A 24837-nucleotide genomic window follows, 5' to 3' on the forward strand; every position below is an offset into this window, starting at 1 on the left:
GATCTTCGACCAATATTTTGAGGGTGTCAAAATTTTGGTTGAATTACTCTTTTGTTCCATTTTTTGTTAAAAAATGTCAAGTTGGTCTTCTATTTTTTTTAGCCTCAATTTGGTCCGATTTTTTAAAAAATTGATGCAATTTGATTATTTTCGTTAAATTTCTTGAAGTGGAGCAATGATTTTTTATCATGACTGAATCTAAGATCAGGTCAGTTACACAAATAAAGCAAATCATCTTTATTCACAACTTCAATTTTGATTAAAAAATCTTGATCTGATTCAGAAAATTTAACAAAAAATAACCAAATTGTATTATTTTTTCAAAAATCGAGATCAAATTGGGACTAAAAAAATTGGAGAACTAACTTCACATTTTTGAATGAAAATAAAAATTAAAAGATTAATTTCAAAATATTTATATAAATTGGTAAAAACATTGTATTTACTTTTTGTAAGATAATAAAAAATAATAAAATTATAATTATTGTTATCATTATAATTATAAAATAGATACAAATAATTTTTATAATTTTACTATAATTAATTTTCATTTATAATAGTTAAGTTTCAAATAAAAATAATCAAATAAAAAAATGATTAAATTAAATAAGTGATCACTTGAAAGATAATGTTAATAAAATAATTAGTTTTATTTTTAAAAATATTAAAAAGGTAAAATTGAAAATGTGAAAAAAATATATAAATATATTAAATATAAATATATAAATAATTTTAAAATATTAAATATACTAAAAATATTAATTTTTAAATAGATATTTAAAATTATATATTAATTAAATTATGTAGATATAAAAATTTTGGGGGGCCATAGGCCCCTATATCCCTTCATAGGTCCGCTTCTGTTTGAAACCACAAGGTGATGTAATAAATGGGTGATCAAAAGATTGAATCACTATTAATATCTCATTGGTCATCACTTATTTCTTTCTTTTTTCTTTCCCTGTTGGCTTGCAGCTTGATAAGTGTGGTCAATATTATTCATGCTTGTTTTAACCTAATATTTGTATTCATTCATGTGTTATCTTATGAAAAGAATGTAAGATTTTCTTTTAAGTTAGGTATAATTTAGTTTTTTTTTTTGGGATTATTGTGTAGGAAAATGGAAGATTGGAGAATATTTGAGAATTGTCTGGTAGGACCTTCTTGCTCAGCCACTCAATTACTCTCGCCCAACGGTCAAGTCTAATACTCGCCCAACGAATATGTTTTCTCGCTGAGCGAGACAAAGAAGTTAGAAGTGAAACAAAAGTTATCTCTCACTCGGCGAGAGTCTATGCTCGCCCAGCGAGAGGACAATTTTTGAAAGTGGTTAATATGTTGATAATTAAACGTAAAAAGAGAGTTCTTAAGAAACTCATAATTTGGTCAAGGGCAATTACAGGGAAAAAAGACTTCAAGTTCCTCGATTCATTCCATCAAGTTCATCAAACTTGTATGCCTTAGATGAATAGGAGTAATTAAACTCCTATTTCATTGGGGTTGGATGTAATCAGTGGCGGATCTTGACCAAAAATTTTGGAGGGGCCAAAATAATATAATCTTTTGATCATTAAATTAGATTATTAGTATAATGTTACAAAAAATAATTCTCATTAGATTAGATTATTAGTATAATGTTTTAAAATATATGAAGTGGAATGTATCTGTTTTTATCTTCACAAATAGCTTCCCTTTAATCTTTTAAAAATAAATAAATCTATTATTTTATTTTCCATCTATATAAATATTTTTTTTCAAAATAATATTAGAATACAAATTTTATCTTATATATTCATAAAAAACGAATTATCCTATATATTCATAAAAAATGAATTTGCAAAAGGCTTGTAAGATAAAAAAATAATGTTAATAACTCTTAAACTAATATTTTATTATCAGGTAAGACGATAGAGAGTTACCTTTTTTTTCAAGAAAGAAAGAAAACAAATGAGAAATCAGAAAAAAAATGAGTTTGTGACTATTTATTTTTTCTTCAGAAATAAAAAAGAAAACATATGAGAATGAGAAATGAATACAATTTGTGAAAAATTAAAAAGACAATGAGAAAGAAATAAAAAATATCTTAATAAATATTTGGTTTAACAATTTTTTTTCTTTATTTGTCCATAAATGTCTAGTTTGTTGTCTAATATTTTTTTAGTCTCAATTTGTTGAAAATTGGAACGGTTAATAAGAATGTTTTTTTTGTTGGTACAGTTAACATAATCCAAGTGTATGAAAAATCTTTTCATTTGCTTCAACAAATTTAATGAAAATAACTAAATTGCATCAATTTTTTCAAAAATCAGAACTAAATTGAGACTAAAAAAAGCTAGATGACCAACTTTTAAGATTAAATGTTGTGTTTTATAACAAAAATAAAAAGTCACACAATTTAATTGTCATTAATTTATAAAATATACTACATATAATTTTTTAAAAATTTAAAAATTTAAAAGATATATAGAATTTAAAAAATTTCAAAAATATACATATAATTTAAAAAAAAATTCAAAAATATTGGGGGGGCCATGGCCCCTCCCTGCCCTATCAATGATCTGCCCCTGAATGTAATGAACTCATACTTTATGTAACTTTTCCAATGTAATATAATCTCTTTCGTTATTTATTCATATGTTATATCAAGATTATTAATGTGTATAGTGGAATATCATGATATTCTTTAGTGTTTAATTAGTGATAAATGAATTGGAACTTAGACATAGATAGAACACCCAAGAGCTTGGTTATAGGAATAAACTTAATCTCTTAGTCATTTTAGACATCTTATCTTAATGCCAAATTCTATGTTACATGGATAAGAAATTAGTGATTTAACATAAAGATTTAGAACTTGATTATAAGGAATTAGGTCAAGTATGCTTATTATGTGAATGTTTGAGTAAGATAAAGATATATTGTGTTATTGTTGCGTTAATTTGATTCGTGAAATTCAACCTGGTGAAACTTTTACTAAATCACTTTATAGTTTCTAAAATTTCGTAGTTTAATATGTTGTTCTACCACTTAAACTAGTATGTAATCATAATTAGACAAACACACGCATGGAAAAAATGATAGTTGGACTTCTAATTTATTACTTGTAACGATTCAATACACTTGCCAAAGAGTTAACACTCCTCTTCTTATTTTATCGACCATAAGCATCTACAAACCATACACTAGTTGAACAAGTTACTAAGCGAAGTTGTTGTTGTGGAACTTGAAAAAAGTGATTTCCAACTTCCGCCTCTATTGGCTTTATTGTGGCTCCCCCGTATATATAATATAATTTAGATTGAGTGTTCTCTCTTTCACTAAGATTAATATAAGAAATTTTAAAGATAGAAAACTTTTATTGTGAAGGAATACTCATTAGTTTTCGTAAAGGGCTTGGAGTCCTATATGGACAAAGATTAAATATGATTATGTTTTTATCATTGACCTTTTTCTTGAACACCGGTGAACATTGTATCATAGTTCAATTAAACATTGAGTCAAAAGACAAAGTTGTTTTAAAAAATTAATAGAAAAAACATAATCCACAAACTTTTAGACTTAATTGAATCCTTCAATTCATATTTCATTAGCAAAAGTTACCTATTTGGTTTTGTTAAAACTTCACAAATATGACACATTGTTCTTTTCTAGTGTATTTATCTAAATTCATTGAATACTTCCAATACTTCACATGAGTGATATAAGGTGGCCAAGTGGTTAGAAATAAAGGAAGGGAGGGTGGAAGAGCTGTTAATATGGTGATTTCAAGAGAATTTGAATTTGTTACTTCTAAGTCTTCACTTACATTCATCGATCACACTCAAATTATTTTAGTTGACTTTTAACTTATTTTCAAACTTTGTATCCAACTTTTAACTCTTTATACTTGTTTTGACAGAAAAATATTGAAAAGTTAAAATACATTACAAATATTGTTAAGGAACTAAAACTAGTAAAAAATAGATTGTTGAGCAACTAAAACTAATTAACAAAATATTAAAGACCGAAAATGTTTTTTTTTAAAGAATAAGAGGCTAAAAATAAAATTTACTCCAAAATTAACGATTGTTGTCACATTGAATCTATAATACTTGAAAGTTTCATTAAAGTTGATATGGTTATAATATTATCGTTTATTCATTTGTAATAATAGAGCAATAAACATTATGAAATTATACTTAAACGAATTAAGACAAATCAAACCTTTATTTAAGGATGAAACATAAAAGAATTTGAAAATTGAAAAACTAAGTGAATTTTTAATAGTGAATGACTAATAATTCGGAGAAACAATAATCTTAACTAGTATGTAATATTTTTAAGTGCTTGAAAAATTATAATGAATAATGACATTAATTAAAATGTGTTCTACAATCAATCCTTTTAATTATTTATAACGTGTAATAAAATATTATTGCGATTATTATCTGAAAAATACAATATATTATTTTTATTTATAGAAGATTTATTTTTTTCACGTATAGCCCATAAATATATTGTATTGCAAACATACATTTTTACTTTTATAGTATTCCGTTTATTTATACACGATTCCAACTCATGTTTAGACGGAATAAAAAAAATGGCACTTTGCCACATTAATTACACACCAAGTCCACATCAAGTTCAATAATATTGATGTAAAAATGTGTAGATATTAAATCCTACGTCGACTTAAAATAGTAAATGAAAAAACATATATAATTAGAAAATCATCATCGGTTTATTAATCAATTTTGTAAAAATAAATAATATCTAAATGGATTAAATATGTTTTTAATCCAAGTTTTAGTGGATTTTGAAATTAGTCCATCTTCGAAATTTTATACTAAATTAGTCTTCCATCTTTAGAAATGCATGAATTTAGTTCTTATTACCAAATTTTGTTAAGTTTATTTGATATTTTAAACGCATTTTATGATAATATTTGAGTTAACATTTAAGCAAAAATGTGTGAAATAGTGTAAAAAGTTCAAATACTACCATGAAATATACTTAAGGTCAGATAAATTCAACAAAATTTGGTTAAAATGACTAAATTCATACATTTTTTAAGATAAAAGACTAAATTAATCAAAAGTTTTGAAGAGAAACTAATTCAAAATTTCACTGAAACTTGAAAGACCAAAAACATATTTAACCTTATATAAATTAAACTTTAAGATTATATTAACTAACAATGTATATGAAATTTGAACTATTAACACAAAATTTAAGTAAATACTTGGGGCACTTCAATTATATTAGAGTCATTTACACCATTTACTTTCATCCATCATTTGATGATACGTTTTTTTTTCCAGTGTATTTTGCATGAAATATATATATATATATATATATATATATATATATATATATATATAATATAATATAATATGGTGATAGTGTGCCATTATACCTTCCTTAAATAATGGTAGTGGTTTGGTTCACTTTATTGATTGATTCTTAGTTTTTATATTTTTATAATTGTTTTGATTATATAGATTGATTAAAGACAAACGCACTTGGGTTGAAGAAAAGAACAAATTTAAATTGTTTAATTGATACAAGAGTCCATTTAATAACAAGTTAATTGATAAAGTTGATAAAATGCTGCACACTTTATTTGTTGTTTACTTATAATTATTATCCACTCTTCTTGGTCACTATTTGTAAATAAGACTTTGTGTTTTTTAATCTTTTGGTACAGAGATTTAGTATTTTTTTTTTTTTGTAATGAATGACTTGAAGTGCGAGGTAACCTTTTCAATAAAAAAATAATAAAACGTGGAACAAGAAAGAAGTATTAAAGAAATTATTTCATGATTAAAAAGTTAAGCATGCTCAATAGAAGTTACTAAATATTCTTAAACTAACACTTTAAGAATAATTTAAAAAATAGTCGTAGATAAATTCAAAATCAAGAGTGTTGGTGTGGTGATCTACTTAGCCCTAAGCCAAATCAAGGAATGAAATAATAACAAGTAATTTCAATATTTCAACTAGATTTATTTACTCTAGATAATGAAAGGGCATGTCTACAATTCTGAATAATAACTTTTCTTTATCATATATTATTGGAAATAGTCAAAATATGAGTTAAAAGTTCACGTTGGATGTAACAGATAAAGTTAAATACTATATAAGAATAAAGATCTACAATCCCATAGTTTTAAAATTTTGGTGTAAAAGTAGTATCAAATATTTTATATGTGTAAAACTAATGTCATATAACTAAATGAAGTCATAATTCTGAATAATTATAATCATAATATATGAAATAATTACATACTGAAGATTCATTATTGAAAGACTCATAACACCATTACCTTAAATTTTTTGTATAAAAGTAATATCAAATACTTTATATACGTAAGACTAATGTCATATATATATATATATATATATATATACCATAATTTCTATTATAATGATAATTCATATATGAAAAGAATATATATAACTCAACATATACAATAACATCTTTTAAGTAATTTTTTTTTCATTTTTCTTATTTCTTTAAATTCTAAATCAACTCAGAAAAATGTTATCGTTCTAACATAAAATTATCAAAAATTATCAAAATATCATTTTCTTATTCATTAATGTATAATATTGAAGATACTTTACTTTATTTTATTATAATAATGATAATTATTTCCATATATAAGAAGTGCTTATTCATTCCTCTCTTCAGAGTTTTCTTCGTCAAAACAACTCTCACAGAACAATGGTGATTCCATTCGTTACCACTTCCCTCCTCTTTTTCTTCTTTTTCTCCTCCGTCACCGCCGCTAAAACGCACCGTTTCGTGCAAAGCATTTCCCCTTCCTCCTTAGGCCTCCACCAGCCGCAGAAGCTCAGCCACCTCCACTTCTTCTTCCACGACATTGTCGGCGGCAGCAACCAGACCGCGGTGCGGGTCGCGGCGGCACCCACCACGGACAAGTCGTCGACGTTGTTCGGCGCGGTGATGATGATGGACGACCCGCTAACTGAGCTCCCGGACGCTGAGTCCACGGTGGTCGGGAGGGCGCAGGGGATCTACGCGTCGGCGTCGACAACCGAACTGGGGTTTCTGATGGCCATGAACTTCGCATTCACGCAGGGGAAGTACAACGGGAGCAGCCTGGCCGTGTTGGGGCGGAACACGGTGGAATCCGCCGTGAGAGAGATGCCGGTGGTGGGCGGCAGCGGGCTGTTCCGGTTTGCCCGCGGGTATGCGCAGGCCAAGACGCATTCTTTCGGTACGTTGGAAGCTGTTGTGGAGTATGACGTTTATGTTTTACATTATTGAAGGGTTTTGTTTCAACAAAAAAAATAATATTAATCGGTAGATGATACCACTTTTGTTTTGTTGTTTGAATATGATATTTTGGTAACTGTTTTCAAGAATATTTTGGTAACTGTTTGTAAGAAGTCGTCAATCGAGTTTTAAATTTTTAAAAAATGTCCTAACCATTTATATTAGACAAAAATTATTAACGCATTAATTATATCGATGATTTTTATTACTAAAATTTAATATAAATATTAATATTTAATTTTGTAAATTATTTTAAATATCAATATTATTATTAATAATTTTTATTTAAAATAATTTGAATAAAACATCTTTTTAAAAATTAAGACCAAATTAATATTTTTATAAAAAAAAAATATTAAATTTACACATCTAAATAAAATTTAGATGTGTATTATCGGAAATTCACGCATGTCACGGGTTCTTGATTAGGTTTTGTTCTTCTAACTGTGGTGGGGTAACTTACAATAATATATGTTCTAAATCAAATGGGGATCGAAGTTGTTTTGACTAAATTCTACTTTTTGATATTTTTTTTATTACTGGTTGCTTTGAATAATCTTACTTAAATAATAGTTTTGCATTTAACCGGTCGAAGTACATCAAATATTTAAAAATTATGATAATGCAAAAATATTAATATTAATGATCATGTTTACAACAAAAATAGTTATAGTGACACTTAATTAGGCTCAACTCAACCTGCAAGTTATATAAGAAATGAGGTTTTTTTTTTCTATTGTAGGCAAATGGGATGAGTTTATTACGTATATGGACAAATTTTTTAAAAATTACGGAAGTAGGCAAAACGTTTTGGGGGGCACGTTTTCGTAAGAAGAAATCGTGTAGCCCCCAAACGTTTTTGTGGGTCAGCGTGGTCAGAGGGAAAATCGTGTGGGGGGTGAACGTTTTTGGGGGCGTAATCGATTACAGTTTGTTGTAATCGATTACTGCATGTTGTAATCGTGCAGGGGTATAACGTTTTTTAATCAGTAATCGATTACCGTTGTTTGTAATCGATTACTGAATGTGTTGTAGTTTTCTGGGTATTGTGTAATCGATTACGCACGTTGTGTAATCGATTACAAGCGAAATTTTTTGAGAAAAAAAACATTTCACTCGATAGGAAAACAATGATGTATAATGTAATCGAATATGAGATAAAAAAATAGTGATAGTAGTGAAAAAATAAATGACTATCAATTAAAGTACTAACATAATAATATCAATGTCAAAGTGCATTAAAGAAATACAAAGTTTTTGAATGAAAATAAACATTTGAAATGCATCTAAGATGGAGGAAATTGGCGCCGCACATAAGCCATGTCTTCCTCAAGTTGTCCAACCCGAGCATCTATACTGTCAAATCTTGAACCAACAAAAGCCCAGAGATCGCGGATTTCATGGATAATATCATTAAGCATAGCAGCAGATGCATCCTGGGTAGGCTGAGGCGGTGGAGATGGTGTTCGGTCATCATGAATAGGTGCATTCTGCATATCACGTTTATGAATCCATTCACCATTTTGGTTTTTTACAAAACCAAAGGAATGAATCACTTCAGCACCAATTGGACCTGTTCTCCAATTAATCTCCTCAAATGGTTCATCATCTATAGGAACATTAAACTTAATAAAAATGTCAGTAATATGATTAGCATATGGTAAAGGGGCATGGTCTTTTAATGCCTTTTTCATGTGCTACGGAAGAGAAGAGTCTCTGTGGTTGTGAAGGTTCGATTATTTCTTCAGGTTCGTTGATGGCGGGACCACGGCGGCGGCGAGCACCAACTTGAGTCTTGCGTTTCCTTGATGATTCTGCCATTTGAGGGTGTTTTTGAAGATTTGAATCGGTGGGTTTTGTAGAGAATTGAAAATGAGAAAGATTGCAACAAACGGGATGTGATTTGGTGAAGATATGAAGACAGAGTGATGAATTGACGGAGGAGAGAATGGAGGCGCGGGTGGGGTTTGTTTGCTGCAGCGGCGGAGAGAGAAAATGTTGTTTTTATAGTGGAAGACGAGTCGTAATCGATTACAGGGTTTGTGTAATCGATTACGACGTTAAAAATAACATTCCAGGAGCTCCTGAAAGTTGTGTAATCGATTACAGGGTTTTGTAATCGATTACGAAGAAAAAGAATCAGTTGCAGTGGTTCGTGGTAGAGTGGTAATCGATTATAGTGTTTGTGTAATCGATTACTAATGTAGAAATAAATTTTGGCAAATTCTCCTGTTAATCGATTACGAGGGGGGTTGTAATCGATTACGAAGGTATTGTTTGTGTTCCAGGTTGTCCTGTTGCTTGTGTAATCGATTACAGACGGTGGTAATCGATTACATTGAACAAATTTGGGTTTTGGTAATCGATTACCGTGGTATTACAAGTCCAAATTTTGGTCATTGTAATCGATTACACTTTCATGGTAATCGATTACCACACACTTTCATGATAAGAATTTATTTTTTAAGCCTTCTTACTCCATTGATAAGAAACTTTAACATATTCCATTAATTAAAGAGAAATAAAATGAGAAATAAGTTGCACATAACTTCAAATGGAAAGCAAAAAAAAAAAAAAAACAATTTACGGTAACCATCTGTATCTTCTTCTTCCGCGGTGATCCACAAACCATCCAGAATTGATATCTTGGTATTCTTCGGAAGGTGTTGGTGGTCTGATGTCTCTAGTTTGGATGAAAAGCTCGATATAGGAAGAGATGCGCGGTTTTTTGACAGATTGGTCTAGACTTTGTACGTGTGTCCAACGACTGATCATTTGTGAAACATCAAAGTCACATTTGATTTCCGCGGTGTCATGATATAGTCGCCTATTGCGTATTGTTGAAGGGCGACGATAGTCAATTTGCTTCACAACTCTACGGTCACCACACTCCACTAATTGAGTTACGGTTTGTAATAATTCATTGTAGGTGCAATTATGTGTGATGGAGAATGTTTTCGTGGAATCGGAACGAAACTGAAGACCAAAACCTAATCGACTCTCTATGATAGTAGCACCCCTTAAAGGTCCACCAAAATAAATAATAGTTGGTGAAGTTGGGAGAGTGTTTGAGGATGATGATGATGGGGTGTTTGTAGTTAATAGAGGAAGTATTTCTTCAGGTGATCTTGTGAAGGTCACGTACAATTCAATCATGGTGTTCAAAGGGAAAGAAGACTTACATTCCAACATTTGAAAAACATGTTCATCTGTCTTTATTTCAAATGCGTCATAGACAACATTTCCTTCAGAAGTCATTGTGGGTCGTCTGAAGTATAGGTTGTTAATGGTTGTGTGTGACTGGCTTGGAATGGCTGCACAAACTCTTTGCTTCAGCATGTTGTATGTGCAGTTGTATGGAATGCGAACAATCTCTGGAGTCTGACATATGAACTTCACCCCATCGTCACAGAGTTTGATTTCACCGTTTGTGTATAAGGCAGCTATGTATGAATTGGAGAAATCCTGTGACTCTGTTATGCCAAACATTTCAGGGGAAAATTGTTCCATCTTTGGGTTTTGTATTAACAAAGAAAAAGAGGAAGGAGATGTGGTTGAGAAGTTGAAACTTTGCATTTGATGTAGTGTGGGGATGTGGTTTTTATAAGCATAGTAGTTCCACAATTATTGAGTGAATGAAGAAAGACAAAATGATAAAGGTTGAATTCATTACGTATGTATGGAATTGTCATATTGAAATAATACACATACAAAGTACAATATTGTCCCATAATGTTATAAGTTTATTTCACAACAACATTATTCAACGGTGGCTGCCTGTGCCACATGGTGGCCTTCGTGTCGGTCGTCGAGGTCGTCTCTCAGGTTGTGGGGGAGGAGGGGGTGACTCACTTTCGTCATCAGTATCTTCCACTTCCACAGATTCAGAACCTCCTTCTGACACATTAAATGGAATTTCAGGTCTGTAGTATGGTTGTGAAGATGAGGTACCTCGGTATGCAGATGGTGGAGTTAGTGCTGATGTCCCAAACATTTGTGATGGAACACCCCCATAGCTGGAAATGTGTGGGCCACCTGAACCACCATAACATTGCGCTGGACCTGATCCAAAGTTTGAAGGTGCTGGAAAAAAACCATACGAACTGGGAACCTGTTGAGATGACGATGGAGGATGCATTCTGTGATCCCAATTCCCAAATCCAGCAGATACATTTTGTGACTGAAGGAGGCCGGAAAAAGGTGTATCCGGACGAAACTGCTGATGTGAAGGCGGATTCTGATATTGCTCCGGCATGTCATACTAATACAAATTAAAAAAATCAATTTTATTATTTCAAATCAATTATAATCAAAACTTTAATTAACATGCAGGGAATGATAAATTGATTCTCACTTCATCATCGGATGATTGCGCATTAGCCGTGATATACCGGATGGTATGATTTATGTACCATTGCATGTAGGGGGAGTTATCACGCAGATGGCCGCTTTTGGTGAAAGGTTCGCCCTGAACAATGGAATTATGGCGATTATTCCAGAGCATGATAAAGCGATGATGATATTGCCTCCAATTAATTTCCCCCCTTCCTCGGAGATCAATTCGGTGAACCTCATCCAGGTTCATCGGGTCGGATGGAATGTTTTGTCGCCAACCAAACTGTCTAACTACCCGGTCAACTTGGTGAAATTCAACCGTCGCAAAACAAATAAGAGGAACCAATGCCCGACTAATTGGAGAAACATTTATTATTATCATGCGATTAACATGTGGCTGTCGATATGGTGTCCATAAAAACTGCAAAAATTAGTGTTAACAATTTGAAAAGATAAAACTAAGGGAATTTCAAGGAACATAATACTAAATCATGGATTGATAATAAACCTGCTTTGGTTGAATTTGATCAAATTTTTTCCGGAAGCCAACCACAGTTGTTTGGTCATGGAACACAGAACGTGTTTGCCGACACCATCTGACACTTAAGGGAAACGCGAGCCTAGCCACAATCTCGTCCTCCGTGACTGCTTGTATTTCTGGAGAGATGCATGTAAATCTCTCCCATGCCCAACACTGGAGCAATAACATGCATCCACCAATGTTGTCTTGATGGAATTTTGTGCTGTGATCCAGTGCACGATAGAGGCATGCCAATACTGCGGAACCCCAACTAAATTTTGAAATATGCTCCATATCTGCTAACAATGGCAAGAACATAAAATGCACGAGACTGACTGATGTATCCGGCATCAACATGCTGTCAATCAAAATGAGGATGTGTGCTCGTGCATACTGTCCAACTGTAGCCAGTGTTGCGTCATCCGGTAATTCTCGGAATCTGCTATTCAGCCATGATAGCTTTATTTGGTTCCCTGTAAACATATTTTCGGGAGGAATATCCCCTAATAAATCTTGACACAGTTGTAGTAGGTTTCCTGAAGTTCCACCGGTGACAGGTTCATCATCAATTGGCATCCCCAGTTGTAGTGAAACATCTTCCAGGGTAACATTTGTTTCTCCGAGTGGCATGTGGAAGGTGTGAGTTTCAGTCCTCCACCTTTCACATAATGCTGTTACCATTAGGTGGTTAATTTCCATATTACTCACTTTGAGAACGTGACCAAAACCAACTGCATCAATTACCATTCTAACCCTAGGGTCAATAAGATCAGTATGTTTTAGTATCCAGATAGAATGGCGTCGTGGTCGGAGGACCCTCTCGTTTCCTTCCCAAATGTGGTTGGTGATGTGATCGTCTTGATGACGCAACACGGACAAGTTTGCTGGGAGGTTGTTGTTCTGAGCCATAATAAACTACATCAAAGTTTATGAAAATATTAACAGAATATCATTTCAACTCAATCACTAACAAAACAAACAAAAAACAAATTATCATAAAATTTTCCAAACCTGTTAGGTTAACGGAGGACAAATAAATTTTTCTATGCTGCAAATCCAACAACTACGGGAAGCCAATGAAGTATTCAGTGATGTGAATGTTGCACCTCATATGGATACTTAAACTACTTCACAACACTATTCACTCACATGCCTTACTTCTCTTTTTTCTCTCTCTCACGTACTCCACCACATGTCTAAAAAATAGGACACTATTTTCCTATACCTCCATGCACACCACCACATGGCTCCCTATGTTTGCCACTCAAACCTTCTCTTCAATAATAATCACTTTTTCAGAGAATCTCATATTATTTCTTATATTTGCAGGTGGCAGAGACATTTCCAATCAAACCATTATTGTGAATACTATCAAAAAAGGATGCATTCTTTTCAATAGTAATCTGCAGAAGCGTGATTGATTTAATTTTACCACAGAAGCGTGAATTTGTAATAGTATGATGGCAGGTGCAGTCCAGGAATCACGCAGAATCCAAAAAATGTAAGAACAAAACGTGCTGGGGGTGCACGTTCTCTGAATAGAAAACGTATTGGGGGGGCACGATTTTAAATTAGAAAACGTGTGGGGGGGGGACACGTTTTTTAGTAGAAAACGTGTGGGGGGGGGGGCACGTTTTCTAGTAGAAAACGTGTGGGGGGTGCATGTTTTCTTCAAAAATTAATATTTTTTACTTTTCACACCCCCCGACCCCTTCTTTTGCACACCAACCCACTCCAATTCATTGTAGTTACTAAAACGCGTATATATTCAACCACACTACCATTGTTTCTCTTATCACAAGTTCTCTGCATACAACCTTCACATCTGCAATTTTCTGATCTATTTTTGGATCTAAAAAATTCCGGTGTAACCTTCCATACCAACCTGTTCAGAATGAGTTCCTGGAATTATGGAGGATCTTCTTCGTCTAATCCAATTGATGACGAACCTATCATTCCAGACATTGTCGAAGACTTTACTTCCGATGATTTTGAGGAAGACAATGCAGACAATCAAGAAATTGTCCCAATTCCTCCTATGGATTACAATCCCTATGTGTAAGTCCAACTACAAGAAGCCATGCAATTCGATTCTAAAGAAGCAACGGTGTCTGCCATCAAACATTATCACATCACTAATGGATACAGCTTCAATGTGGTAGAATCAAAACCGCATCTTTATGTTGCACGATGCATCCATTACAACAATGGATGTCAATGGCGTCTGAGGGCCAGTTATAGCAAAATCCGACATCATTGGGAAATCAAGTCCATTGATGGTACACATACGTGTTTCCCTACATTAATGTCACAAGATCACTGCAACCTAGATTCCACCCAAATTGCTTCAATTGTTTTTCATTTGGTCCGCACAAATCCAAGCATTCGCATCAAAAGCTTGGTCGCTGAAATCAAAAGTCGTTACGGATACACAGTCACATATATTAGAGCATGGACTGCGAAGGAGAAAGCAATAACAATGGAGTATGGTGATTGGGACCAATCTTATAATGAAGTTCCCAGATGGTTACTAGCTGCCCAGCAAACCAATCCTGGGACAATTTTTCAACTTTCCGGTCCTCCAGTTAATATTGATGCTGAGGATGGAAGTTCCACATACATTATGGAACGTTGCTTCTGGGCATTTGGACCTTGCATTGAAGGTTTTAAGTATTGTAAACCTGTTGTTCAAGTGGATGGAACTTTTTTAACAGGCAGATATCATGCCACCTTGCTTACTGCAATTGCTCAGGATGGAAATAGAAACATATTTCCTTTGGCATTTGTAATAGTAGAAGGTGAGACAAAGGAGGCATTGATTTGGTTTTTTCAACTACTGCGAGAGCATGTAACTCCTCTGCCAAATCTCTGCCTAATTACTGATAGAGGCAAGGGAATTTTGTCAGCCCTACGATCGGAAGAAGTTGACTGGGAATCAGACAATCTTCACTCTGTCTACTGCATACGTCATCTGGGTTCCAACTTCAACAATCGCTTCAAAAATGCCGATCTCAAGAAACAATTCATTAACTTGGGTAAGACGTTTTCCTAACTTTAAATTCCAGATGCACAAAATATTTCCCATACATAATACTTTTTCATTTCATTTTATATTTCTTTTTCACAGCTTATGAAGTCAAACAACCTATCGTGCAAGCAAAACTTTCAGCTATGAGGTCCCAATACCCACAAGCAGTAGCTTGGATTGATAAAATCCCCTTACATAAGTGGTCTCAGGCTTATGATGGGGGGCGCAGGTACACGCACATGACAACAAACTTGGCGGAGTGCATGAACTCTGTGCTAAAGGGGGCTCGCTCATTACCTATCTGTGCACTTTTGAAAATTACATTTCAAAACATAAATGCCTGGTTTGTTGAACGCGGCTTAAAGGCAGACTCTATGTTAAGAGCTGGACATCAATATCCAGAAGATGTCACAACCTTGCTCCAACAAAATCAACAGAAATCTGCATATTGTCATGTTTAACGTTACGATCGAGATAATTCAGAATTCGAGGTGCAAGAGATATCGAGCCCCCATCACTATCGGCCAAAACCAATCTCATTCACTGTCAGATTAAACGATTGGTGGTGTGATTGTGGTCACTTCCAAGCTAGTCGATTACCCTGTCAGCACGTCATAGCTGTTTGTTCTTTTGGTCACATGCCACTTTCAAATTTTATCGATCCAGTTTACACCCTTAATAACATAAATAAGGCTTATCAAGTCCAATTCCACCCCCTGCGAAATGAGGACTATTGGTCAACATATACAGGTCCTAATTTCAATCCAGACCCCCAAACTAGGCGTAAGGCTTCCGGACGACCTCCAAGGACTAGGATCCATAACGAAATGGATCAACCCGTTACGGATAAGCCAAAAAAATGCTCTTATTGTCGCACTGAGGGTCATCATAGGGGACAATGTCCATTTCGTCAATAAGTTGTACATTATTTATTTCAGTTAATTTAATTTTCAATGTTTTTTTCTTCTTTCTACAATGTCAAAACTAAGACAATTTTCTATGAACATTAATATTTCTTATGCCTTCATCAACTACAAGTTCAAATACTTTATTCTTTTATGGACCAACAAAACTTTATCAAATGAGAACAAATTATTATGCTCGCCTATGTATCCAATTCAAATTTAACAACTTTGTTTTTCAAAATTTGCAATGTAATCGATTACAATACCATTGTAATCGATTACACTTCACTGCATTAACCATGTAATCGATTACACTTCGTCTGTAATCGATTACATTACACCCAGAAAACTGCAACACATGCAGTAATCGATTACAGTATGGGGTAATCGATTACTCATCTGAAAACGTCCTCCCCCCCAACGATTTCCTTTCAATGTCGTTCTGCCCCCACACGATTTTCTTTAAATCTCGTCCACCCCCCACACGATTTCCCCTCTGACCACGCTGACCCACAAAAACGTTTGGGGGCTACACGATTTCTTCTTACGAAAACGTGCCCCCCCAAAATGTTTTGCCTACTTCCGTAATTTTTAAAAAATTTGTCCATATACGTAATAAACCCATCCCATTTGCCTACAATAGAAAAAAACCAAGAAATGAGTATATGAAATAAGAATGAGGTAGCGTGAACGATATGAGATCGTATTCTCGTATTACGATTCAGTATCTCTTTATTATCATTTTTGTTTAAAAGCTTAGCGATCTTTATATATATCCATATCTATGTAAATACAATATAATCTTTATATCATAATGTAACACTCGAATGAGTAAAACTATTCTGTTAATTTAAGCATTTTATAATTAGTATTATGTGTAATAACTACATAAGTATACTTTATGTATTATAATATTTCTTAAATTATTTACCTCTCATTATCTAAATACTTTTATCTATGTGAGTTACAGTACTTAAAAAAGTTTGGATAATTTCCAACTAGATCCTTATCCAATACATCCTACTACACAAGAATGAAATACTTCTCATATTTAAACATTCTCATTCCATACTTCTCATACCTTATATTTTTTTCTCTTCAATGTATATATAATCACAGCACAAAACATTTCAAAACAACATTTCTCATAACTTCATAAAACATTTCATTTAAAAGAAATACTTTCTTGTTGAGCTACAAAAGACTCACCCAATAATTAGCATTGGAAGAAAATACTTAAAATGTCGCCAAGCCGAGAGTTTCACTCGCTTAATGAACATAATCATTCGAAGCAATTTTCACAAATTTGCCCAAACAAATGATGTGCCCATGCCTCTTTGACTTTCACAAAACCAATCCTCACTTAGAGTTACTACCGAACAAGTGGTATTCTTCTACTTCAGTAACTTTGCGAATTATGTTATTGCTCAACGAGTGAGACACTCACCCAATGTGTTTGCATAATCCATAACTCTCTTACGAGTCAAAACAAGTTATACAAGTTCAAAATATACTAATTGAAATCAATTGAGCCATATTTACCTATCTTTGAAACAAAATTCCCATCCAATCCCAAAGCTCTAATCAACTTAACCTAAATCATCAAATTTTCCTTTTCACTAAATCACTATTATAAAACAAGAAAAATCACATTTACATCCAATTCAACCACTATCCAATCAATTTAAATATCTAACTTTCCTTACCTAACTATGAGCATAACACGAAGTCTTATTTGCATCTAAGCACCCATAGTCACAAAGAAAATATTTGCAAAAAAAAAACATTAGATCAATGTTTTGATAATTTTTTAATAATCCCAATTAAACAAAGATTGATATAAAACCCTTAAATCATACATTCAAACTCCAATGACTATACATGCAACTCAAGAACCAAAAGACTCTAAAAAAATAAGAGACACTTACTCTGTTTAACTTATTGATTGGATAAAAAGATATTCCTCATCATCATAAATCATTCGATATATTTCAATTTTAAAACAAACAAGTAGAAAAGTTAGACAAGGAAAAAAATTCACTTTTCAAAAAGACAATAGATTTTATAAAATAAACTAATTTTAACTAATTTTTAATTATATTAAATATTTTTAACAATAAAACAATAAAAGATCTATTTATAAAAGATATTTATCATTTATAGCATTCTCTATAATCTTACGAGTAATATTTTAATCTTAATCATATAAATAAAATTTGAATTGAAAAAAAGGAAAAAAACATAAAAAATTAAAAATAAAAAAAATAAAAAAATAATTGTACTTTTTTTATTTATCATTTTTAGAAAAGAAAAAATAAAAAAATAAAAAAAATATCTTTAGAGAGTCGAATTTTGAAAGACATTAAAATATCAATTAAGAGTTTAATTATTAAAAAAAATTATTTAAAGATATATTTTATAATATAATTTAAAATTTATTTTGTTTTTGTTATAATGATTTAGAAAAATGAATGATAAATAAAAGATAAGTTTAGAATTTTACAATATTATTATTATTATTTATTATAAATATTTTTAAAAATTTATACTAATAAATTGAATTTCAAATTATATAATTTTTTGTTTCATCTGTTCTCTCAAAATAAATAAAATTTTAATTATTATTTTAAATTAATTTTTTATAAACTTTATTTTATTTATTAATTTTGTCATTTTGGAAAAAGGACAAATAGAGACAGAAAACCTAAAGAGGTAAGTAGTATAGGGTCCAATTAACAATTTCTGTTATTAATCTATAATCTATAATAATTTATAATATAATCTATATCAACATGTAAAAAGATTTAATTTTACCCTCATGTGTGTTTAAATTTTAAAATTTTAATTTTATCCTTTAAAACATAATTATTTATTAAATTTTTGAAAATTGACTTTATTTTTACAAATTTTTTATAAAACTGTCTATCTCTGTTTTTTTTTATTTATCAACATTTCTCTCTCATATTTTTTTGATATATTTCACTTTATTTTTAATTTTTAATAATATAATATAATTTTATATATTAAATTAATAATATTACAGTATCATTACCTACTAATATAATACTATATATATTTAAAAAATACGTATACACACAGATGTTATCGCACCTGTGTTTATGCTAATAATATATAAAAAAATATTTTTTTTTATCCATATTTAGTTATTTAAGTTTTATCTTTAATTATTATTTTAAAAATTAATTATTTTATACATAATTTATCTTCATTATTTTAAAATCTCTTTTATTTTTAACAATTATTTTTACAAATTTTTTGTACATATTTTATTTTTTTAAATTTTATATTTAGTAATTATTTTAAAAATTAATTATATATTTTTTATTAAACCTAATTTAAATTTTTATAAAAATTAAGAAATACAAACATAATAGTGGACGTGTGTTTTCGTAGTATAGAAAAAAAATATTTTTCTTCTCAAAAGAATTACTTCTAAAAATATTTGACGCGCCATTTTGTTTTTTTCGAAAAATTAATCACCTCTTAGAAAGTATATATTTTTGTTCTGGAAAGATATCTGAATATTTTTTCTTTCTTAAGATGTATAAATATATTTGAATAAATCGTTATAACGAAACCATCTCTGTATATCTATCGTACGAAATGGGAAAATTATCTAAAAGATAATCAAAACATAACAGAAATTATGAGAAAAAGATAGTCACAAATTTCTTTTAAATGAAGTAAAATGCAGAGTATTCATTATTCTTCATCTTTCTAAACCCTTTCGGTGATCAACACCGATCTTAGTAGCACAGAGAGAGAGAGGAATGGGTACTAGAGAGGTCTACGAAGAGAAACTAAGGAACGGAAATCTAGATCACGATCCTACCCTCAACCCTGGCCTCGGTTCCCCACGATGCCCTCGTTGTCTCTCGCTTCTCAACCCTAATTCCGTTAGTATTTTTCTCACTCTGTTTTTCTCAAAGTGTTTGTTTGTAACTGCGCTCAAGGTGTTTGATGAATTGACTCTACGAATTTGTCTTTGTTTCACGATCAGGAAAGGGGCGAGTGGACAATCACTCCGGTGTTGCACGATGCCACTGCTGTCGTAAGTTCCTTCCTTCTCAATTGGGTCCGCTTTTGGGGTTGTCGTATCATTACAGTATTGATTTTAATATTCTAATGCAGTCGAGGTTGATGAAAAATTGCGATTTTTGTTTTTGGAATTCAAAGTTCGAACTGAGTTATTCTCGGCTCGAGTTCGGACTGTACTTTTGTTTTATGAGTGTTCTTTCTTGTTGCTTATTGTCTTTGTGTTTGCTGTTTAATAGGCTGGCACGGGGATTGGTGCTATGCTTAGTACAGTTCATGGTTTTAATACAGGCAAGCTTAATTATTTGTTTTCTTCTTTGTGGTATACCGTTGGAGATTATATTAAATTTGTTATGTAATGCCTTTTCAGTATTAATCTCAGGCCATTTAGTTTAGAAAATGTTTTAATTATTTATTTTTTTGTTAGGAATTTTAATTTATTATGACATGTTAACATCTTTAAAATTTTGGTCTGTAATCGAGCCAAATGCTGTCTTCGGATCCATATATAGCCGCCCTCACGCTGGGGATAAGGCTTTGTTGTTGTATTATAATTTTTAGTGATGATGTTAAATCCTTTGTGCTGCTAATGGATTAAAATTAAAATTCATGTCATGTTCCTTCTTTGTTGAGGATATTGCTAATTATCTTTGGCTGTAGGTTTACCATATCTTCAAAAGGGTCTGAAGGGACCGAAGTGGCTTCCTTTCGTAGTTGGGGTATGTAGACGTTGATTGACTTTTGAAATTACTTGGCTTTATGCTTTGTTTATGCCATGAATAAACTTAGCATAGAAGTTGGTTTCAACTTCTTTACGCTTTCCTTTTATACTTAGCATATTTGATGCTTTGATGTACCGTAGAGTTCGGTTTTATTCTGTAGTTATCTTATTTCTTTTATGATTTGTTCACAGATTCCTCCATTGTTGATATTCACAGGCATAAGTACTGCTTTTGGAGGTAACTTCTGCACATGCTTACATCTTAGGCTTATATTTGGTTCCTTATATTTTTAATAGTGCTTACAGAGTCACAGTTGAATATTTGACAACTATTTCACGGTAATGGCTTTAACATAGAAGGAAGCATGAAAGATAGGTTATACCCCATTTGTTTCTGCTTTTGCCAATTGGTTTACTTGAATCAGTTTTGTAGATCACAGGATACTACCTTGGGTATAAGACACAAATACGTTTGCTAGTAACATGGAGTATAAAATCCCAGTATACGAAATAATATTGAAACAAATATTAATGCACGTGTGATGACTGGAATGGAAAAAATAGCCTTACAGTCACAAATAACATATCATCTAGCTACTGTTGAAAATGCACGAAAAGATAATGATTCACATCGCAGCTCAAGTTTAGGGTGTAACTGATGATATCAAAGACATTGGTTTTAGTAACAAAAGAACAAAAGAGACATGCTTTTTTAATGTCTATAATCATCTGGATTGGGAAAAAAACTGAAGTTTTACATCAACTTAAAATAATGCCAAAATATAGTATATAATATAAGTGGTAGAAATCTTCATCTTATAATCTGTTTTTGTTGGATTAAGTTAGGTTTAAGTATGTATATTTCACTGAAACTAAATATTGGAGATTTTCATTTAAATCTATCAAATTTGCTAGCATGGGTGACTGCATTATCTTGGGTAAACAAAGATAAATTCTTTATCCTTATTGTTTAGTCTAAGGTCACCGATATTAATAGTTTCTTAGTAGAACTTCAGGATCCTTCCAAATACCTAGAGGATTGTGCTCCTTCTTAGTTGGGATGCAAGTTACACCATTCGGAGGAGTAATGTATATCCAATTGAAAGGAGAAGCTCCCAATTGCCTGTTGGATGTGTTGGACGGATAGCCTGAGTTCAAGTTTATTTTGAAGTCCAAAATACCTGGAGGACCATTCAGGATTAGTTGCTCGAGCTAAAGACGGAAGGGTTTAACAATCCACTAGTATAACCTTTTCAGGCAAATAGGGTCTTCTAATGATTAGGCCATTGAGTCAGTTTAGGTGGATCACATTTCCAGTTTAAGCCAAAAAATCCAGCCAATTTGAAAAGTCTATTCTAGAAGAAAGAAAAGGGTAAGTGATATGGTAGTTAGTCAGTGATGCTCAAGTTGTGAGGAGTGAGGGACTGGATGGTTTATGGGGAAGAGATGTGAACAGTGGAGGCCATTAAAGTGAGTAGTATTTCTCTTCTGGAGTGTGGAACAAGGATATTGTCTTCCTGTAGTAAGATTCAAAAGAGAACTTTTAATAGCTCGTTACACGGGGAGAATTCAAGAGAGCTTCCAATTGCTCGTCACATTAAGAAATTCGGAAATCCTTTTGAAGAGTTTTTTAACTTAAGGCAAAGGGGGTCTATTGAACAATTTATCATAACATTGAAGCTTATATCTTTTCATCCATATCATTCCACTTGCCATAGTAGTATATAAACTTCTGTTGGAATGGGCTGCAGCCTGATGAGCATTGGAAAATTACAAACAAAAATTGGTTGAAGGTTCACCCTTGAGGCGTGTCACTTAACTTGTTAGGTATTGCTCCATCGTTCATGCTGATGTTAACTGATGTCAGGGAAGAAAGATATTGCAGTTTTGAATCTCAAGGACTAATGTCTAAATTTATAAATCTCAGGGGCTACAGTAAGTGACCGTAACAACTTTTAGGGACGAAAGTGAGAATTTACTACCTCAAGCATGGAGAGGCTGTACACCAGTGATTAGTGAAATGGAAGGGAAAATCTATTGAATACTTAGTAAATTCGCCACATTTCGCCTTGAGGACAAGAAAATTCTTCAACGGGAGGGTAGTGATAGGGTCCAGGAATCTGAAGGAGAGTTAATGATGCAAGGCCTGAAGTTTGAGGGTTTACAGCAGGAGTGCAGAATGGAAATCTAGCGGAGAATCAATAAATATAGGCTGAGCAGAGCCGTCTGGTTGTTAAACAGTTTGTTATGCCAAAATTAAGGGTTGCGTCTGGTGGGTTTGAGAGGGAGAGGTCCATTTGAATTTCACAATGCTTCTGTGACGATGTGTACAGAGCTTCTTCTGCAAGGTCTGTCCGAGACTTTTTTTGTTTTGGTCTACGTATATTTGACTGAAGCTTACTGTAACACTGGGGAGTTTTCTTCCAGTTCTTGGCGTTTTTCCTAGTATTTTGCTTTTCTGTCCAGTATATTAAGTTCGTTACAAGTTCAGCCCTCACCATCTTGCTTCCTGCAGTCATGACCAAGACCATACATGCGCACCTGACTATGGGTTGGTGGAAAATATGTTTAAGTGAGAACAAGGCAGAAACTTCCTTAGCATATGCAAGAGCAAAGTAGAAGTCTTGCCATCTCCATAGAGGGTAGAAAAGGGATTTTGTTTAAAAAGAAATGAAAAGGACAATAGACTCCAATTTTGAGGAAGCATTGTGGTTGTTATGCTGTGTTTAGGGCATATGGCAATTCATGCCAAAACTTCTGACAACCCAAATAGGTGAATCGAGTGGAGCTTTGCAGTAGTTGTTGTCCCTAAATAGCATTGCTTTGCTGCAATTGCACTTTTAGTTGCTTGAATTGACTGCTTTAGTATTAAAATGTAATATTTGGAAATTGATGCATGATAGAATGTTACTTGCCATGTGATATGTCATACACTTTTCATAAGAAAAATCACTTAGAGGTGTTTTAAGTCTTGTAGTTTATTGTGTCGATGATACTATATGCTTTAAATACCTTTTAGTAATGTGGATACATGTTGAATTTTTAGGTTATGTGCTTCCAAAGTTCACTCAACTCACTGTAACATCCTATTATGCTGCCTCGAGTGCCTCACATTATGGAATCTCTCTTGTTACCCGACATATTGAAGAGAACTACAGCTCCAAAACTCAGCATCTCAAGAGGCTCTGATGATTCCTTTCGGTTTACTTACAAGGAAAATACTTTACCTGCCAATTTTGTCTGCATTACCGTCCTGTGGATGTTTAGTATTGTTAAAACACTTGTAACATTTTTGTTACTCCTTACGGAGATGCTTATATGTGAATAATCTTTGTTTATATTTTACTATTAAGCTTTGATAATAAGAAGTTCATTTATTTAACTGTAACATGTTATGATGCATAAATATAGCATAAATATAGTATGTGGATCGGAGACGACACATATATGATAAGCTAATATATTTATTTTAAAAATAATAGAATAAAATACATTATATATATATTGAAAATTAAATAAAAATTCTTAAAATCACGATAAATATATGATTAATTTACATCAAACTAATTCTAGTCTGGGGCGTTGAATGGGCCTCACATGCTGTGCTAGGGTATGTCAGTGAGTTTAGTTATTTCTTTCTCTATCTCTATACTTTCTTCTTACTCATAATATAAAAAAGTGATTGACATGCCTTTTCTCATAATTTATTTGGTTTATGTTACGGAAGTGAAAGCGTTCATATTTACTGTTAAATAATTTAGAATTTTAAATTGTGTAATTTTGAAGAATATTTTAGATTGTATAATTTTTGGAATAAGATGGTGCAATCTGAGCTGTGGTTTTGAATTAGGTAATTTGATATTATATTTTGGTTTGCATAATTTACAAGAAGATTATATAGTTCTGAATTATGTAATATGAGATATAGTTTAATATCACAAAATCTGAATCTATTATGCATTATATAATTTGAGAGAAATGTATTTT

The 24837-nt window shown here is 32.1% G+C and overlaps 3 protein-coding genes and 1 pseudogene across 3 annotated transcripts; 3 read left to right on the forward strand and 1 right to left on the reverse strand.

Annotated features, from left to right (window-relative positions):
• Positions 1-6661: 6661 nt before the first annotated feature.
• Positions 6662-7374, forward strand: LOC114192164 (dirigent protein 22 pseudogene; annotated as a pseudogene).
• Positions 7375-11363: 3989 nt separating this feature from the next.
• Positions 11364-13049, reverse strand: LOC146884524 (serine/threonine-protein phosphatase 7 long form homolog). Its single transcript, XM_085675520.1, has 2 exons — positions 12129-13049; positions 11364-12041 (listed from the first exon to the last, which is right to left on the reverse strand). The coding sequence occupies exons 1-2, from the start codon at positions 13047-13049 to the stop codon at positions 11607-11609; spliced, it is 1356 nt and encodes a 451-aa protein (XP_085531646.1). The 3' UTR covers positions 11364-11606.
• A 985-nt stretch (positions 13050-14034) lies between these two features.
• Positions 14035-15629, forward strand: LOC114192518 (uncharacterized). The gene is made up of 3 exons (XM_085675522.1): positions 14035-14198; positions 14289-15175; positions 15268-15629. The coding sequence occupies exons 1-3, from the start codon at positions 14035-14037 to the stop codon at positions 15627-15629; spliced, it is 1413 nt and encodes a 470-aa protein (XP_085531648.1).
• A 4068-nt stretch (positions 15630-19697) lies between these two features.
• Positions 19698-24232, forward strand: LOC114189783 (uncharacterized). The gene is made up of 6 exons (XM_028078469.2): positions 19698-19990; positions 20095-20145; positions 20369-20420; positions 20790-20848; positions 21043-21088; positions 23897-24232. The coding sequence occupies exons 1-6, from the start codon at positions 19865-19867 to the stop codon at positions 24037-24039; spliced, it is 477 nt and encodes a 158-aa protein (XP_027934270.1). The 5' UTR covers positions 19698-19864; the 3' UTR covers positions 24040-24232.
• Positions 24233-24837: the final 605 nt, after the last annotated feature.

This window comes from Vigna unguiculata, chromosome 7 (genome assembly GCF_037176805.1).
Source record: "Vigna unguiculata cultivar grain cowpea cultivar isolate G323 ecotype 2 chromosome 7, ASM3717680v1, whole genome shotgun sequence".
NCBI lineage: Eukaryota > Viridiplantae > Streptophyta > Magnoliopsida > Fabales > Fabaceae > Vigna > Vigna unguiculata.

Bases quoted from the DNA above. Each gene is read 5' to 3' on its own strand.
- LOC146884524 (XM_085675520.1), bottom strand. From the start codon at position 13,049: ATGGCTCAGAACAACAACCTCCCAGCAAACTTGTCCGTGTTGCGTCAT. The intron at 12,042-12,128 runs GTTTATTATCAA...TAATTTTTGCAG, and splicing joins ATCAAATTCAACCAAAGCAG to TTTTTATGGACACCATATCG.
- LOC114192518 (XM_085675522.1), top strand. From the start codon at position 14,035: ATGAGTTCCTGGAATTATGGAGGATCTTCTTCGTCTAATCCAATTGAT. The intron at 14,199-14,288 runs GTAAGTCCAACT...TAATGGATACAG, and splicing joins ATGGATTACAATCCCTATGT to CTTCAATGTGGTAGAATCAA. The intron at 15,176-15,267 runs GTAAGACGTTTT...TCTTTTTCACAG, and splicing joins GAAACAATTCATTAACTTGG to CTTATGAAGTCAAACAACCT.
- LOC114189783 (XM_028078469.2), top strand. From the start codon at position 19,865: ATGGGTACTAGAGAGGTCTACGAAGAGAAACTAAGGAACGGAAATCTA. The intron at 20,146-20,368 runs GTAAGTTCCTTC...GCTGTTTAATAG, and splicing joins TGCACGATGCCACTGCTGTC to GCTGGCACGGGGATTGGTGC. The intron at 20,421-20,789 runs GCAAGCTTAATT...CTTTGGCTGTAG, and splicing joins AGTTCATGGTTTTAATACAG to GTTTACCATATCTTCAAAAG.